We start from the raw sequence: 19,104 nt of genomic DNA on the forward strand, positions 1-19,104 counted from the left end.
CACCGCGAAAATTTCCACTTTTACAGTAACAGGATCTGTGCTGTTTACTGATTTTGAATGGATAAATGTTTGCTAGTGGTATTTATCAAGATGTGTTCTTGTCATCCACAGATTACTGTACTTTGCTGGACAAACAGATCTTTTGTTTACTGCTAGTGAGAGCACAAATGGGACATTTGCCGTGCCAATTTGTCTTGGGAACGCACACATGCCACACAGAAGTTTCTCAGGTAAGAAGCCAAGTGAAGTTGTAACCATTCAGGTATGGAATGTTGATATTGTCTTCCTGAAGATTGCACTGGTAATATGCTGTATGTGTCAAACTGCTTTTCACTTGTCAGTGACTTTATCAGGCCTGTAATGTGATTTGAAAGTGACTTTCAGGACTAATTTAGTGAGATCTTCACTAGATATGCGTCATCACTGAAGGATTGAACACACTATAACTCTGCATAGAAGAAAGACATAATCATTGTAAAGGTTAAAGAAATGAGTGTAACAGTATTTGCTGGTTTATACCTAATAGTTTGCCAGGAAGTGTAAAATCTCAGCAACCCCATGGCTTTTGCTTCTAAACTCAAGCTCTTGCTAGTATTGACATGCCTCGCCATGTGGTCATCACACAGGAATGAACAGTATAGCCAGCACGCGGTCACTCCTTGAGGCTCAGGCAGCCAGTTGGCTGACCAGTCCAGACCTTCAGACAAGGATTCTGGCCTCGATGGCAGACCTACAGCAGATCCTAGGACAGACAGGTGAGTTCCAGGACACCCCAGTAACCTGTACTATGGACTGTAAGTGTGTTGACCTTTTTCAAGAGTTTTCATCCTTCCCTTTTATAGTATCATTGCTTTATTTTTGTATGTTCTTTAAGTAAGGAGAGGTGGGGGCCTAGCGTGCAAACTGGTGCGTTTTTCTCTCTCTCACTCTTTTTTTGTTGTCTTTTTGTATTTTGGTATTCCAGTTTTAAGTCAAATAATGTTTTATCCTTTTTTTACACTATTTCTATGCTCAGCATCAGTTCACATGTGTTTACTCTTCCAATGTTACATTGGTTACATTGCATTGAAATTTTCAAGTAAGACCTCGTATGAGACAATTTTAACCAATATGCAAAAATAATTGTCATTAACAACTGAATTGTCTACAATGTTGCCCATGTCCAATTTAGAAGTGATTAATATTAGGCTTGTCATAGGGACTTTAAGCTGTCCATGCCTTCTTTTTTTTTGTGGACAGAGGGTCATGTTTTCATACAATCACATGTCTTTCAACTCATCATGAAAGATGCATTCTACAGCTTTTCTTCTTTTCTAACTAATCAAAGGTCCCAGTGGCGGCCCCAGTTCCTATGTCCTCCGGCAGTCGGTTGCGTCGGCCTTTGAGAATCTCCTCTCCCGTCTGGCCCCCTGCTTCGTACCCACCTCATCTCTCGCCCCCTCAGCACCCCCCAGTTACCCTCCGTACCGCCGGGCTGTCTACATGGAGAGAGGGCCCTTGGTCCGCTGCCTGGGCCATGGGCTAAACAGACTTCTTGCTCACACGTCCCTCACGGGCGTCAAGAACCACTACCTGTCCACAGAGGTGAGATCACAATGTTATATCTCTCATCTCAACTAAGAGGTACAGAGACTCCAACTCTAAGCATCTCTTAAATGGGAAATTTGCATGATTGAAGTGTATGATGGCAATTGATGTTACAATGAATAATGTACATGTATGTCTTCAGTATTATTAGTTTTTGCTTATTATCATAATATCATTATGCTTGCAGGAAACAATGGCCACTCTGCAGAACCAGATGGCAGACTTCATGGCCAGGCTCCACGAGGCGGAGGTAGAGAGGAGGGCACTGAGAAAGGAGGCCGGCAAGCTGCGACAAGAGGCTGGGCACCTGAGACTATCATCAGGCATCGTCTCTGACCTTCAGCAGGAAATTGCCACCCTTCAAGGAAAGGTAAAGGAGTAGAAAACAACAACAACATATAATTTGCCCGGTATAATGATAATAGTAGGCTGGCGTTATGCATAAGACAGGCAAGTTTGTCTCCCTAGTCTATGATTGTGAATTGTTTTTGCACACTCTAATTTCAGCCCCAGTTACACATTTGTATGTGGTCGATGTATGTACTCTGTGTTATTAAAATGATGGACTCTTGTTTCCCATAGTGATGTCTTGTCACACGTTGCCTAATCTTCTCCTTCCCCCCCCCCACCTGCGTCTATAAAACATTTATGGAAGAACAATGCCATGCTATTTCTAAAGTAGTTTCTACATGTCATGATATACACAGACATGCAGCCAGTTTCTGTCAAATGAGGTTGTGAAATTCCACCTAGTGTCGCATCGCATTGCAGTGTACTTCTTCTAGAGGGCAAGCTTGCGTGGAAGGGATTTATGAATTTCCGTCCTGTTCTCAGTGGATGTAAATTACGATGGAACTTTTAATACAATGAGGCACATTCATGAAAGCTCAAGATATTTGCAGTCCTACCAGTGATGAAATAATGTAACTCTCCCAGAGTGGCTGGGGTAAAGCCAATCTCATAAAGTGGTCATCAAGAAAGCAAACATGGCAGCAAGTCAAGGAGAGATGATTGAGCAGCTTATGGTCACTCACTTAATCTTGTCTCTCTGCAGGTCTGGGGGATAACTGCCGTAAAATTACATGGACATGTTAGATCATACTATTGCCCGTGCAGTGGTAAAGTGGGCAAGTTGATATGCTATCACTACTACTGTGGATGTGCTGAGAAAAACCTCTTGACAGACGTATGGGATGAATGAGTCCCAATTAGTTCATCCGCCCTCTGTGGGACCACTACCTATCCAAGAAAAAATTTAATCCACAGTGATGCCTGCTATTCAAGAATAGTCAGAGCATAACACCATGTCACCAGGCACTGTATGAGCTGTTATTTTCTCGTACAGATATTTTTGTGAATGAGCGAGTTACCAGCATTTTCGTGAGATGTTGTTTTCACGAAGTGACACAGAGGCTCTATGTAAGTTTACTATAGCCTAACTCGTGATATTTTCGTGTGTTGTTAAATTCACATTCCAACAGTGATTCATAAAATTCACGAAAATTAAACCCCTGCAAAAATAACAGCTTATACAGTAACGTACCATGAGTATCTCCCCTAACTAATTGTGAAATTTCCGGGTTGTTCATCTCCTTGAGTTCAGGTGCAGGACACCGTAGGGAAGGAGAAGTTTGACAGCATCTGCCAGGAGCTCCAGCAGGCATTGCAGAGGGAGCAGGAGGCCCAGAGACTCCTGGAGGAACAGAGCCGACGGCTGGAGGAGCTGGGACTCCAGCTCAACGTCAAGACAACAGAGGAGCTGGAAAAGGACCACAACATCACTGAGGCCATCAAGGTATGGGAGGAGGGTGGAAGGAGGATGGGGGGGGGGGGGGGGGGTTGGAGGGGGTGATGAAGAGGGAGAGGGGTGGGTGAAGAAGGAGATGGGGACGTGAGGTGCTAAAGATGCAGCCAAAGGAGGGGGGTGGTGATGAAGGAGGAGGGGAATAAAGGGAGGGGGAGATGAAAAATTTACATGAGATGCTAAAGATGCAGCCAAAGGAGGGGAAGAGGAGGTTGGTGATGAAGTAGGAGGGGAATAGAGGGAGGGGGAAATGGAGACTCTACATGAGATGCTAAAGATGCAGCCAAAGGAGGGGGTGGGGGGGGAGGGGTTGGTGATGAAGTTGGAGGGAAATGGAGGGAGGGGGAGATGGAGACTTTACATGAGATGCTAAAGATACAGTCAAAGGATAAAAAACACAACATAGTGCATAAATTTTAACCAAGCAATTTCACAGTGATTAACATAACAGAGGGAGAAAGCTATTGATGCTTCAAAAGAGTGATTATTGTGGCTGCACACCCTTCATGAGTGGTAGGGTTACATCATACACAAAACTTGATCACCATGATGCATCTGTATGATATCAGACCTTAATCCATGCATTCTGACTTGGAAGGAAAGATTCATTCTCAGACCATGTTAGGGATTCACGATTCCTCCCCCCCCCCTTCCCCATGGGGGTACTGTAATGCTGAAAAAAATTGCACTCAGGATTTTCATCATTTTTTTTTTTCAAAGTTTTACTCAGGTTAGATGGGAGCTTTTATCAATTTTGTTGTTTGCTTCAGATGCTTTTGATGCCATACATTTTGCAGTGGGGTTTTGAGATCCTTACTTTGGTGGGGTCTGTATAGCACTATCCAGTGAAAGACCATAATGCTTCTTGTGTCTGCCTGTAGGGCCTGTCTGAAGCCAAGATGGAGCTAAGAAGGAAGGAGCAGTCAGTCAGACAGCTGAGTCGGCAGCTCTCCCAGCTGGAGAGTGAAAGGAGGTCACTGCAGGAAGGCATGCACGCTGCGGAGAGCGCCCTCAAGTCATCCACCAGGTGTGTCTCGCTGACCGCTTCCTCTTCAACACTGGCTCCAGTTTATTTGACACAGTTCCCGCATTACAGTTGACTCCCGTTTTAATGAAGTCCTTGGGACTGGCAGTTTTCTTTTATTATATCGAAATTTCATTCTAATTGAACAAATCAGGAATATGAAGATATGTAGATACTGTACAGTTCGACCTCGATTATCCGGCCTTATCGGGACCGACGCTCATCCGGATAAGCGAATTGGCCGGATATGGGAGACGCAATGTTAATGTACATGTATATAGCTGCCGTCCAAGCTGCCGTCCCAGTGCACTGGCAGCTAGGCAGGTAGCGTACCCCGCAACAGTGGTGAAGTCTGCTTACTTTTACGATGATAATGTGGTGTGAATTTATGTTAGTTCTGTCGGGAATACGCTGCCCATTTCACAGTGGCATTGGTGGCTGATTGCTTTTAGATATTACACATACATGTTAAAAAAAAAAAAAATACATAATCCCTAAACCCGAGAAGTATAGCATATATTACAGCTCTGGAGTTTAACTTCCAAATGAAAGGAACTAAATCAGCTCTTTGGCCAAGACTGATTACAGTTTATATGACAAATTTTATGCATTATCATTACCATGAAAGAGCGATTATACAGAAGTGTTGCCTTTTACCCTTGACAATTATGCTTTATACCAATTGTGGGGCTTTCCACGTATAAATTACTCATTAAAGCTTGGGGTTAAAGTTGAATCAGACTTGAAATCTGAAGTGCATCCATGTTTTTCTCTCACACAGAGATCGTGAAAGCTTACTGGGCCACCTGAGGGCGGTACAATCCACCATCGCCAATGCCAAGCACCAGATCATCGCTAGGGCGGACAGCCAGACCATAGACGCCGCCCTCTCAAAGGTACAGGGCTGCATGTTTCCAACAATCATGCTAACTCATATAGCTGATAATCTACAACACTATACTTGCACCTAGCCAGAGAACCACTCAGGAAAAGTATCAGATGGTGGTTCAGAGCATAGGCTTCGCTTTGTTACCATTCATACACTTCAAACTTAGATAAACATCCATGCACTTGTTACCCTTACAATTTCTAGATGTAAACCTGGGAAGTAACTTTTCCTAAGTGATGAAATGTTTACTACTGGTCCCATTTCAAATATGTCTAAAAAAGCCCTTCTTAATCGCGATGCATGAGCACAATACAAATAAGAAGCATTAGATTTCAGATTAACTAATCTGTGCTGATGTTTTAAAGTTCTCAGTGGTGGCCATCCAGATGTTACACTCTGTTTAATTGGAGATCTACAGCTGCCAATCCATAAGTGATCAAATTTTGATGTGTCATTACAGGTGGAATCACAGCTCCTGACGACATCCATCTCGACGCCAGACATGGTTGCATTACAGGTAAGTCTGCCAACTGGCTCAATGAAGAGAAGGTCAAAGTTCATTCAGAGCTCTATTCAATCAGGTGTACAGAGATAACTTTTTTTTTTCTCTGTTTCACAAGTGAGTTAGTGTTCTATGTGACTTCCTCAGCAGCTCTGAAATAAGGGGTGTTTGAAGTAAAAGTATATGGATGAACAATTGTGTTCAGTAATTAGGCATTAACTAACTATGAGCACAGTTTTTAAAAGCTGTCCTTGTTTTGCCATTTATTTGGTGTGGTCCAAAATTATGTGACACAAATGCTTTCCTGATATGCTGAGCTGAGAAATGGTTCAAATGCATGATTGAATATACCCTACAAATGCGTTTTGTAATTTCCTTTGTTAATGCATTTATGCAAAGGTTCAAATCCATTGAATCAGTCAGGATTTTAACACTTTCTGAAGATGTGGTCAGCTTGAGCATATAAATTATTAAAAAAAATGAACTTTCATCTCTCTAATTGAACTTAATTCATCAGGGCTTTAGCACTGAGTTTTAGAGTACATCAGGCCATTTGAATACATGTCAATGGGTTTGCTTCAATGTCCCCCTTCTCAAGAACCTGGTGAGCACCTTTGTGGAGTCTCAGAAGTCTGCCGTCTCCAGACTCGCTGGCCTGGAGCGAGAGATAGAATCCCACAAGCAGCACATCGCCAGACTGAAGGAAGAACTCAGTGATGCTTGCAACAGGCAGATAGCAGAGGGAGAGGTGGGTTCTCCTCCGTGATATAAAGTAGCAGAATTTTTCTTCTTTTGGTGAAGACAGAATTAAGAACACAAAGAGTCATTTATTTATTTGGGCTGTGCGTTAGCTCAGTTGGTAGCGCGTCTCCCTCATGATCCAAAGGACCCCGGTTCGAATCCTGGGTATCGTTCCCTCTAGTAAGAGGCAAAACACTCTGTCCCTCAGACAGGACATAAAATGGCGGTCCCATGTGTGAGAGAGTCACAACTCATGCATGTAAAAGATCCCGCTTCATTTATTCATCGCAAAGAGCAAGGTGTGTAGCCTGGTGAAGTGGTCCAGCCTTACATCCAACTAGATCCCATGGAAGACTACAGTTGTAGCTATTGCAGCTGAATATGGGCTATCCAGTCATCTTCTTAGATGGAAATGAAACAAACAAAATAAATTTGTTAGAGTTCCTCAAGGTACTTCAGATTGGAGTTTTCTGCTTTCTTGCATTTACACTTTCATTTCTGTTACTGGTATCAGAAAACAATCATATCTTTTTTGTTATGTCATTTTGTTAATACTCTCACTTCAAAAGATTATTGAATAAAACCAATGGATAACCACTTGGTATAAAAGATCATACAGCATTACTCTCCACCCACCACTCGTTCCAATAATGAAATGACTTACATATATGTAGAACATTTATTTCCATATTTTCTCCTAATTTGCGTGGCCAGGGCTTTTGGAAGAAAGAGAATACCCTTTGGAAGTGTGAATCCTGCACAATCTTAATTTCACAACTTAATGAAGATTTCCTTGGGAGGGGGTGGATTTCTGTGAGGTTCTACATAAATAGTCAAATACTATTATGTATTTGTGAGGCTCTTCAAACTTTTAAAACAGATATACAATCCCTTCGACTCTATGCCCAGAGAACACATCACTTTCTATCATAGAGCCTGTTCGTAGTTTCTCAAAGCAAATTGTTGCCATTGATTCTTAGTGATTCTTTAGTGCAAATGAGGTCTGCATAGCACTTGCATTTCTTAGTTCCAAAAATGTCTTTGCTGATGATGAGAGGCTGGCTGCACGAAACGGCAATCGAACAGTCTGCATGTATATTTTATTAATCTTTTGCAGGTGACGCCGGCGATGAATGGTTACGGTAGATCCCTTCCTCCATACGGTGACAGAGACCGGTCAATAGGAAGATTCAAACCTCTCTTTGAAACTGAGCAGAGCTACAAGGATGTCTTTGTCCCCCTTAGGTAAAAATCCTAAATCACTCACTATTTGTTTTGTTTTGTTTTATTTCTCTATCTCTCTTTCTTTTGCATTTACCTCCAGATCAGTCAATGTACTACTAACCTTGTTGATTAAGACTTTGATTTTACTAGGAATGTTGCTATGGCTATTGCGAAGAATGTTATGGTACAGAGATTTTTGGTACAAGATCTTTCCCCTTTCTCTATCTGGATGTCTTTTCAGTTCAGTCTGAAGCTAGAGCCATAGCTGCTGAAATTTACATGAGACCTTCACTTGTTCTATGCAAACTAACAACAATCGATACTGATGAAATTATGTGTTTCTTGTCATTATTTGAGATATTGTCCTTGACCAGTGCTGAGAGTCTTCATGGTGTAGTTTCGTGCGAACAGAAGAATTGTATACCTGCACAATATAAGAAATGATAGTCTACCATTTCTCTATGTGATAGCCATCTCCATGACATTGACCTTTTTTGAGCGTGTCGCTTTATTTTGTTTTGTTCTGTTTGTGTTTTGCCCTGACAATCTCAGAGAGGTCAGTGACCATAGCATGCAGATGATGTCCACTCCAGCCATGGCCAGACAAGACTTCCTGGCTGGAGCAGGGTGAGTGATGCAGGGATCCATGATGGTCATTTGTCCACTGGCATTCTATGTCCAAACAAAGGCTGTGAATATTATGTCCAAAGTGTGCAACTGCTAGCCTCTGTCAAGGCTTAATTAGGATTTTTAGTAGTCTTGCATTGGTGATATGATTGCTGTGGTGCTGCTATTTTGTGAGTTACAGATATATTCATAAATCAATAATTCTTTCTTCACAATCCATTGTGGAAGGAAGTCTTACAACATACATTGTAACATAATATTCAAAATGAGGATAAAAGGAGAAATCCAGTCCGAGTATAAGTTAGTTTAATAAGAAAAAGTAAAATATTACGAGCTCAACGGTAAGATTTTGATCGAAATCGGATGAAAAATATGGAAATTATGACATTTTGAAGTTTCGCTAATTTTTGAGGAAACAGTTCTTGAATGGTCAATATGAATATGCAAATGGGAAAGTGAACATATCATCCCCTCACAACTTGCCATATGGTTTGTACATAAAATTGTGAAATTTTCAGCTTTTCATCCAAACGCAATTATGCCTGAAGCTCAAATCCTGATATATTTAAGTGATCACTATTCTGAATTCTGGAGTAACATCATGTTTCAGACTTCAATGATAGAAACATTGAATTTTTGTCATTTTTTGTACACGATCAGTGGCAAATTGTGAGGTTATGACATGGTCAGCTCACTCGTTTGCATATTTATATCCACTGCAAGAGCTGTTTTGCAGAAATTAGCAAAACTTCATAATTTCATAACTTTTAATTTTTCATCTGATTTCAGTCAAATTTTTACCGATAAACTCGCAAGATTTTGCTCAGTTTTATCAGACTAACCTCTTTTTTTGGACTGGATTTCCCCTTTAAGACACAAATACTTGCATGCCACAAAAATGGCAACTATTTGCAATAAAAAAACCGCATAAAACAGTGTTACATTATGTATGAGAACAAATTTACTGCTTTTTAGAAATATATTCACATACCTCTGGTGGTTACGAATTAATTACTGTGCAATTTATACTGAAAGATGAAATACAGATCTTGGCAGAAACACATCTTTATGCATTGGTGGTTGTTATGCACAACTTTGTCAAGTATTTTATGTATCCATATTTCATTTCAATCGACTAGAAATAACCTGCTGTGATATTTTGCAATGAGTAAGTGCCTCTTTACTAATATGATTAATTTCTTCTTATGCAGTGGACTCCCATTATAACAAAGTCCTCGGGGCCGGCAATTTTCTTTCGTTATATCGAAATTTCGTTATAACTGAATAAGAAAACAATAAAAATGCATAGAGTGGATAATGTTGTGGCCTGAATTTTTACTTCATTGTAACTGGAATTTCGTTATAACGGGAGTGCACTGTACTTTGTATTTTTTACACAGGATGGCCACACCAGCTGGATTTAGTTCTCTCCAAACCTCGCCCATCAAGCAGCCCAAAGGTACCTCATGATCGACCAAGGCGCCTCACGAACACCGAGATGGGACCATTTTCTTTGTCGCCAACTTCCTTAACGTCCAGCGTCCGTAACGGTCTATGCCAGAGACAAGTGTAAAGGAGAGCCTAAATTGGAGCTCACAACTTGAGGTCTGATTATCGTGTCACTGAAGTGACATTGACAAAGAGTGTTAGGTGAGATCCCAGCCGGCATGTGCAGTAAATCTTTACGGTACTAGATTCAGCTTGGAAAGGCGACTACATGTATGTTTGAGCTGATGTACTGTAAAATGAGAATGTTCGCGTGCATTTTAATTTCGCGAGAGCCAAGATTCACGAAATGAAAATGCATGCGAAAGTTCTTTTCTACCCTATATGCATTGAATGCCAGTGGCAATACGTGAAAAATTTCATGCCGCAAAAAATGCCATCGGCTCCAATTCGCGAAAATTTCATGCCGCGAATACATGTATATCTTGTTTTATAGTATGCAGGGCATCTACAGAAAACTCTTTTTTTCTAATTAAAAAAAAAATATGAGGAACAGATTTTAAAGAGGGCATTTTAAACTTTTAGATCAAAGGAGACAAATCTTTTAAAATTCATAACTTTTAAAATGAATTGTAATTTTTTTTCAAACTTCACTGTACTACTTATGTGTACTACTAATATTTCTGCATTCATTGAATCTACATATTAGGGGTAAATTCCCATTGAAGAATGTCACTACAATGGTGCAGTGATTTACGAGTGCTGCTGTTGTAGAAAAAAAAAATACTGATAAACTAAACAAACACAGATTAATTGCCATATGGATTACCACAGAATGTTTCTTTTTTTGTTTTAAAAAAAATCAAGTGAAAGTTTGCATGTGTGTGACTTCCCTGCTTGCTGCAAAATCAGAATGCAATGCTGTCTCCTGTTTGTGTTCTTTGTAATTGCTGCCGTCACTGCTTTTCTAGGAAAAGTGTCCTAAAATGTCTCGAGTCTGCAGATGTTTCTATGATTCTATAGGATCCTGTGCTTTGGTTTGCTTTTGTGTTATCTTTGTACACATGTGCTGGGCATTACTTCCAAAAGATATGTCTCCTGCTCTCCTGTGTGGGCATTTGGTAAGGGCCCCCATGCTTTTCACAACCAAATGCAAGTTCATTTTACTTGCCCATCAGTGAATTCAGTTGCCCCCAAGGCAAGTGGTCCTGTGGGTATGCAAGCACCCAGATATGAAGCAAATGCCCTTTCAGGCTCTTCTCCTCACTATTTCAACAAAAAGGGGAAAAAAGGAAAAGAAAAATAAGGATCTTGAAATGACTTGAGTCTCTGATGCCCTGCTTGCTAATGTACATGTATGCTGAAAAGTATTTGGATAAAAATGTTTACTGCACAGAGGGATTTTATGGTCAATTTCTGGCACAATGAATTTCTTTAAAGAGCAGAGTTTTCAGTCTAGGATTAACAAAATAGAGACTTCATGCAGGATGTGAGACCAGATGGATGATGCAAGTGTACGCAGGAAGTTTTGCGTGTCCATTCTAGATCCACTGCAACATCAGATGCTGTCTTCTTTATAGAGTATTACAGTGGGATATCGTCTTCCATGTGGTACATGTTTTTTTGTTTGTTTTTTTAACCTTATTTGGCACAGAACAGAAGTGTAATGATTGTAGGCAAATAAAGAATAAGGGTCTTTCTTTTTGAAGTGAAAAAAGGAGAGGAAGTTAACCAAAGGCTGGTTTAGAGGTACATACTCAATAGAGAAACACTTTGCACTCAAACACACACACACACACACTCACACACATCTGACTGTGAACAACAAAATACAATGTATTAATAAATTAAATGTCTCAGCTTGCACTAAATAGACATTTCCATAAAAATTAAACTCTTTATTTACATATTTCACTGCCAAAGGCTACAATGTGTACAGCTACAAGCATGTATAATTGTATTCTTATATTTACAAATAATTTACAGAGTCTGAAAGAGCATATCATGAATGCATGACAAATAATAGCATCGTTAAATTGAAAAGACTGATTAAAACCATTCATTCACTTGTCCTCTGCACTAACTGAAAAGCAAAATTTGAGGCCGAGAGGGTAGAGAATTTGTATCATGGATTTGCGGAATGATGGTTTTGTGTTTTATCCTTACACATATGCTGCATGTTTAAATAATTGAAATATGGGAGCTCACCGTTTCCCTTCACCTACTTTTGATAAAATTTTAGCGTTTCATGTCGCGTCTTACTCCTATGGTCTGTGCAAATTCAGCAATCTTGAAAAGAGTATCCTAAAACTCCAAATATGAAATGCAAGGAGAGCTAATGCTCCAGATTAAGTTGATCAATTAAGTGGGTTACTCAGAATGTGTTGCTTACATTTGCAAGAAACTCATATTTCCTGTTATTGCATTTCATGAAATATTGTGAGTCCATGTTCTTAGTCTAGGTACTGGTTACCTGTTGTTGATACATCCTGTCAAAGTAGAGCTTCAATTTTTCACAGAGGTTGAATCTTCCAATGCATTCATTTTCCTAATTTGTTTACTTTGATATGATGTACAGACTTCCTTTATAAATAACAGCCCCATTCCAAGATGTAAATATTTATCCTTTGAGAGAGGCTATGTTTGTACATTATATTTATGCTTTATGAGTTTGTACATAATATTGAAATTGTAAATAGGTCGTATTTGTAATATGAATTCCTTCATTCCCTGAAATTTCCCACCCTGGAATAAACCTAAGAAAACCCTGAATGTGTCGAGCTTGAATGTGAGTTATGTGAGTTGTTACCTCAGAGAAGTGTTCTGAATGAGACTGACAGTGTAAGTGCTGATATTTTGTACCTGTTCACAAGTCTATTTGTGTGTATGTGTGCACCTTAGTGTGTCTATTTCTGTCTACTACTACACACAAATCTTTGCTGTGTAATTTTCAAGTTGATTTGTTCTCCTGAAGTATACTGGGCGATCTGTGATACCATTAAAGCTGCTTTTTTTTTCTGAGGGTTTAGTTTTTGAAAATCACTGTTGGGCCGCGATGAACAACACATGAAAATATCGCCACCTGATCTTAATCTTTGTGCACTCAGTTGTATACTGAGTACATGAACACTAAAGTAACAGAGTGAACGGACACACACTAGTGCACTTTCCATAGCCTCAATGTCAAATCATGAAAACATCTCCCAAAATTGTCTGTGACCTAATTTGCAAAAATATCTGTAAGCAGAAGCAACAGAGAATTATTGTAAGGACTAACTAGATGGTAAATCTAGTATGGATTGCTTAAATCCTCATCAGGTCTAACAATGTTCCACCCTTTTGCCAGACAACAGAGCTTACACTCTCTGACAGTCTTGAGTTACCGTTAAAGCAGAAAAAGCAACAAGTTGGGATGGAATTTTTCGTTACATCACATATTTCTATCATGCCTACCACCCTCCAAGATCTGTTACACAACATATGATATCAAGAATTGGCAAATCACTCAGAGAGCTGACGGGGCTGGAAGACGGATGGAGCAGCCTGTATTATCTGGACTCTCTTACTCTGATCAAGGCTTCATCCCTCTCTCTCAGCTTCTTCAAGAAAAGCTCCCCCAGCTCCTTTCTAGGAAGTTTCTGTTCAACGAGACAAAAGAAAAGAGAAATACATTGTGTTATATATGTGTGTATATATATGTGTGTGTGTGTATATATATATATATATATATATATATATATATATATACAGTGCACTCCCGTTATAACGAACACGGTTATAACGAAGTTCCGGTTACAACAAAGTAAAAATTCATCATCAGCTCTATGTTTTATATGGTTTACTTGTTCGGTTATAACGAAATTTCGATGTAACGAAAGAAAACTGCCGGTCCCGAGGACTTCGTTATAACGGGAGTCCACTGTACATGATGAATACAGCGGAACCTCATTTTAGTGAGATCAGATACTATAAAGCCCTCTTTTTTAACAGGGTGATTTTGCATATCCGAACCCGTAATATCTCTTTGTTTTTGCACCCTGATATAGTGAGAAAGCTGATACAGTTGTATAACAAGGTAATTGTCATGATTTTGGTCCTTGTTATAATGATGGTCTCCCCTAAATATTTCATTTACAGTATTTACATATGTTAAACAACAACCCATACACACTGCTAGTTTGGTCTAATATGGTGCTAAACATGGAACTGCTGCATCAACAAAGTCTGTGGAATACACTTTGACTTTTAAACAGAATCAAGCCAAAATTGGGTTGGATGGCAGTTTGCCATCCATACACGGAAAGAGAATAGTTTTACTACAGTATCCTATTGATAGCCACTATGTCAGAGTCACTTGCCATACACTGCTGACTTCCATGGATGTTGAGAAGGCTAAAAAACTGCCTTCTGCATTGCTACCTTGCATATTTTGGCATCAAAAAGAGGGTCATAATGTACCTACTGACACTTCTCACCTTTTGGTCCAGTGCTGTCTCTATGCGTTTCTTCCATTCCTCTGCTGCAGTCCTGTACAGCTCTAGTTCTTTTGTCTGAAAAAAAAAAATAAATAAAAAGTGCACAGAATAGAGGGGAGACTTTGACAAGGTAAGCAACAAGGCGTCGGTTTCGCAGTGAGGGAACTCTCTCAATTTGGTCTTTCAATTTGTCCTCCCCCCCCCCCCACCCACACACACACACAACACACACCTTTGAAGCATGATTGTTGGAAGACCAGGAACCAAGAGAAAAATTTGAATGACCAGTGAAATCTGGGGGCCTGCAATTTGGGTTCAGGACCTAATGTGTGACTAGACACCAAAATCAGAAATTTGGGATGAACCAGTGAGAGTTTTAATAGGTCTATTTAGTTTTAGTTCAGGGCCTGCTAGACAGTCAGTACGAGAGAAAATTTAGTGAGTATTGGCAAGACTCTACTGGGCCTGTCATTAGAGGTCAGGATATGGTATGTGACCAGGAACCATGAAGGCAATAACTTGTGAGGAATTGGTGAGATGTCTGTAAGCAGCCAGGCAGCAAGAGAAAAAGATCTGAGGCAGTGGTAATGCTTTGGGGCTTACAATTTGATATCAGGGCCTTGGTATTAGCCATCAGGAAACATGAGAAGAAACTTTGGAGGGACCAACTGACTTTTTTGGGGGTCCTTGCCTACCATTTTGGTCCTCTGCTCCTGCTGCTCCACCGCCATGAACTCCTCCAGATCGCTGGTGCTGAGGTTCAGGATGGAGGAGGCAAGGGACTGGGCTCGGACCATGGACTGGTCAGTACCCCTGTCCGAGCTGGGTGTGGTCCGTGCATCCCTGCTGTTCAGTAGTTGCTCGAGAGCGTCCTGCGTCTGCGACGAGAACTCAATGGCTAGATCCTTGATGTAGAGGTAGGATGTGACAGATGAAAATGGATACAGGAATGAGCCAAATGTCTCTACATGAACTCTAATCCAAAATACTACACTTCTTTCATATATTATATGATTTGTGTGTCAAATTGATTTTAGACAATATTTTGACATTTTGCCAAATACAAGAAACTACATGTATGTTTGACCCTTAGAAAACAATGCTCTACAAGTAATATCAATAGAAGAGTATGTGTGGGGGAGGGGGGGGGGGGGAGGTCAGGGGCAATAAACCAGGACCAGTCAGCCACCTCTACCCACAAAAAATCTTTTTGAGGCCCCAGATTGTGGTGGCTCAATATCCATAATCATATTTTTTTTTCTTGAACTGAGCTGTATTACAGCTCAGTGCAAGAAAAAAAATCTTTAAAAGAGATGTCAATATGGACAAAACACAAAGATGCAAGCACATAAATGTTTTGAAAACTATAATCACTATCTTAACAAATATATAACCTTTCATTTCACAAAATTTGATTTCAACAAATATAATCGTTCATTTCACAAAATTGTCCATTCTCACAGTACTGTCCACAGGAAAATTGAGTATGGTATATCCAGTCACAGGTGTTTTTTTAACTTGTTTGTAGCATTTTCAATAATTTTGAAATGCAATTCAATTTCTTAGCTTCACTTTTACATCATATAAGATAACAGTCACAACACACAGCACACCATGCAGCTCAGATTCTCCATAATGGAAAAAGAATCATTACCTTGATGAATTTTTCGAGATCTTTGACCCTCGCCTGCAGCTGTTTGATCTTGGCGTGGGCCGCGTCCAAAGCCAGCTCCGATTGGTCAGCCAGCTTGTGGAGCTGTTCCGACGCCGCAGCCTCCACCTCTGACAGTGTGCTGTCCGCCTCTTTGAGCTTGGCGAGGGTGTCTGTGAGCACGGCGACCTATTGACGTCAATAAATGGGGGGGGGGGGGGGGGGGGGGGGGAGAGAGAGAATTGGTCACATCTGGCACACTTTGCTGATGTGTGCATTAAGAATAACAGTGCTCATCACGGTGGACTTAAAGAAGTGATAGATATATCCCAGAATCACAGAGTTTATTGGGTAATGTGTTTATTTACAACTGAAAAAAACAACAACAAACAAACAAAAAACTATCACACGTCCAGGCGAATGAACTGAGTGGAGAAATTTGAGAATTATTTGCTTGAATTACATTAAATGTGAGTACAACTGAAATCATATCCAAAGCATCATATCAGATACCATTATACAATGTTGTGATATTTAACAGCAACACCTTCAGGTTCTACAATGCTGACTTCTCCTAGAACAAATAATATATTGCATTTGAATTGCTGATATACATTGTAACTGTTCATATCTATAACTTTTACTGTGCAAGAGATATTCCAGTCATGTTGTTACTGCCTGCTATGAACTTATGATAACTTGTAAAAAAAAAAGGGGGGGGGGCATAGAACCCAAAGACCAGCAACAGACCTGCAAATTGCCTGGAAAACACATTGCTCTGCAGTAACTGTTTTCTAAGGTATGCAGTGTATATAATTTCAAGCAACATGAAAAGATATTGGGCGTACCAATGCACTGAAGTATAGAGTGGCCATAGATTTAAAGCAAAATAGGAATGGTTTTGATGGGTATTAATACACTGAAGGATAGAGTATCTGGTTTTGGTGTACAGGTTTTGGTGTATAGGTTTTGGTGTAAATCGATACACTGATAGAAATAATGACCTATGAACATTTAAAAAAAAAAAAAACTTTAATAGAAGATAGCAAAGGAGTGTCTCGCCTTTTTGTCAAGTTCAGTCTGGATGGCAACAACCTGTTGCTCGTAGTGATGCTTTTCCCTGGTCACCACGGCAACCCTCTTCCTCAAGGAATCAATCTCCACTTTCTTCTTCTCCAGCGTCTCAGCCAACCCCGACAGCTTGGTCTCCAACGCTTCAAGGAGAGAAAAGAAACATATTCAATAAAAATGAAAACTGCGGTGGTATAATTTTTCTTTATAACATCTAAAGGTCAGGTATAGCACTAGAATGATTGCTGGTAAAAGAAAATGGACATACACATCATCTGTTAGTTGTTTGGTTGTTAGCTTGTTTTCTTTTTTGTTTTTGTTTTTTAGACACCATAACCTTTCAACTGCAGACAGTAGTGTGCATCAGCTTACCAGATAATCTGACAGTCTCTCTTCCCAATAATGAGAACATGAACCATTTGGAAATTTTCTGTCAAATCTGTCTCAACACTTTGGCCCGAATTCACGAAGGTGGTACAATTGAAACCATGGTTTAAACCACGGAAAATTTGTATGGATCGTGAAGTGTCGCATGGCCTATTTTGTTACGAAATCATTCATTTCATCAACAAAATTATCATTTCATTGACGAAATGTTGTTATTTCATTACCATTTCGTCGACGAAATGACTGATTTCGTAACAAAATAGGCCATGCAACACTTGGTACTCCATACAAATTATCCATGGTGTAAACCATGGTTTCAATTGTACAGTGTACCACCTTCGTGAATTCGGGCCTCAGAGGTTTTGGTGCAGTACAGTGAATCTTCAAAATATCAGTTTACCCTGGTATGATGTATATTCAAGGCTCAACATTAGTATTAGCAGCGACCTGGGGCCACCAGGATTAGAGGTCCCTTCAATTTCTTTAGAAATTATATGTTTTGGTAGCCTGATCAGGCCACCCGAAAATTGTGAGTGCATGCATTTTTTAATGAGTTTTTTTTTTCTCATTCAGAACGGGGGAGAACTTGCACCTTAATGATAGATAACGTCACCCATTTCTACTCTGCCACCTGCCCCTTCAAGGGTTGTCAGATCGCTGCAAGTCTTCATAGTCAAATTTCATTTATTTTCCGGCCAAAATTCAGAACTATATATGTATATATATATATATATATATATATATATATATATTTTATTTTTTTTTTTTTTAATCATGACCACTTTTTTCTACCCAATAATGGAACTGGTATACCCCTATGTTAAATTTATGCACTTCATGATTAAAGTGGTGCCAGGAAAAATTATGTTTACTGGTATACCTCGATTTATTATTGAATAAGATAGACTAAGTCAATTCAGTCACATGTGGTATACGAAGCTCTTTATTATATACCGGCCTATTTTGACATATCATTTTTCAGATTTCTTTTTTAAATATTTAAATCATTTACTGAATTTTTTCGTTATTGATTTTTTCTTTAGTTTTTTTTTCTTTGCCACAAGAATAAATGTTAGTGTGAAGACTTTATATATATATATATATACACACACACACATAAGCTAGCACGAATTACCACAAGCCTAGGTTACATGTAGTGTTTGCTCAAAACTATCATGTATGTATGCATATATACATACACACGTATCTTTAAATTTGCAATAAGCCTTTATGTCTGCCTGTCTGTTCTAATATATGCTTGTTTGTTTGTATGTATGTGTTTGGTCTATATCATAATCAAACCATAATAACTAAAATATAATAAAACTCCATAATAATAGTCAAATCTGGTTCCCTCGTTGCTTGTGAACAACAGATGTAATTATTGGGGTGAAAAAGTGCAAAACCATTTGTTTAAAATACACTGCAGTGTAGATCTATTCAATTTAACTATTTGATGTGGAATATTGTGTATGGTGAGTGGCAGTGGAGATCTTTTCTTTGATCAGTTGATAATCATTGTCACACACACACACACACACACATACATACATGTACTGACACAAGGTACTGCTGTATCAAGACAGAGTATAGATTTATCAAAAAACACACCAAAAACAGTGTTGTTGAAACAACAATAACAAAAAAGGATGTCAACATACAGCACACATACAATG

General features: G+C 39.5%; 2 protein-coding genes across 2 annotated transcripts in view; one reads left to right on the forward strand and one right to left on the reverse strand.

Annotated features, from left to right (window-relative positions):
- LOC139741683 (coiled-coil domain-containing protein 171-like) overlaps positions 1–9,868 on the forward strand; it is a 43,689-nt gene extending 33,821 nt beyond the window's left edge. Inside the window, exons 18-29 of the mRNA XM_071652264.1 lie at positions 112–230; positions 627–755; positions 1,328–1,584; positions 1,775–1,957; positions 3,191–3,382; positions 4,273–4,418; positions 5,197–5,311; positions 5,765–5,821; positions 6,405–6,554; positions 7,665–7,792; positions 8,324–8,398; positions 9,799–9,868. Of these exons, the coding sequence (XP_071508365.1) occupies positions 112–230; positions 627–755; positions 1,328–1,584; positions 1,775–1,957; positions 3,191–3,382; positions 4,273–4,418; positions 5,197–5,311; positions 5,765–5,821; positions 6,405–6,554; positions 7,665–7,792; positions 8,324–8,398; positions 9,799–9,868 (1,621 nt within the window). The remainder of the gene's footprint in view (positions 1–111; positions 231–626; positions 756–1,327; positions 1,585–1,774; positions 1,958–3,190; positions 3,383–4,272; positions 4,419–5,196; positions 5,312–5,764; positions 5,822–6,404; positions 6,555–7,664; positions 7,793–8,323; positions 8,399–9,798) is intronic.
- Positions 9,869–13,392: 3,524 nt separating this feature from the next.
- LOC139741684 (centlein-like) lies at positions 13,393–18,099 on the reverse strand. The gene is made up of 6 exons (XM_071652265.1): positions 18,042–18,099; positions 17,033–17,184; positions 15,974–16,159; positions 15,015–15,224; positions 14,320–14,394; positions 13,393–13,482 (listed from the first exon to the last, which is right to left on the reverse strand). The coding sequence occupies exons 1-6, from the start codon at positions 18,097–18,099 to the stop codon at positions 13,393–13,395; spliced, it is 771 nt and encodes a 256-aa protein (XP_071508366.1).
- Positions 18,100–19,104: the final 1,005 nt, after the last annotated feature.

This window comes from Diadema antillarum, unplaced genomic scaffold (genome assembly GCF_040938485.1).
Source record: "Diadema antillarum isolate AM-2024a unplaced genomic scaffold, OU_Dant_1.0 seq00000946_RagTag, whole genome shotgun sequence".
In the NCBI taxonomy this organism is placed as follows: domain Eukaryota; kingdom Metazoa; phylum Echinodermata; class Echinoidea; order Diadematoida; family Diadematidae; genus Diadema; species Diadema antillarum.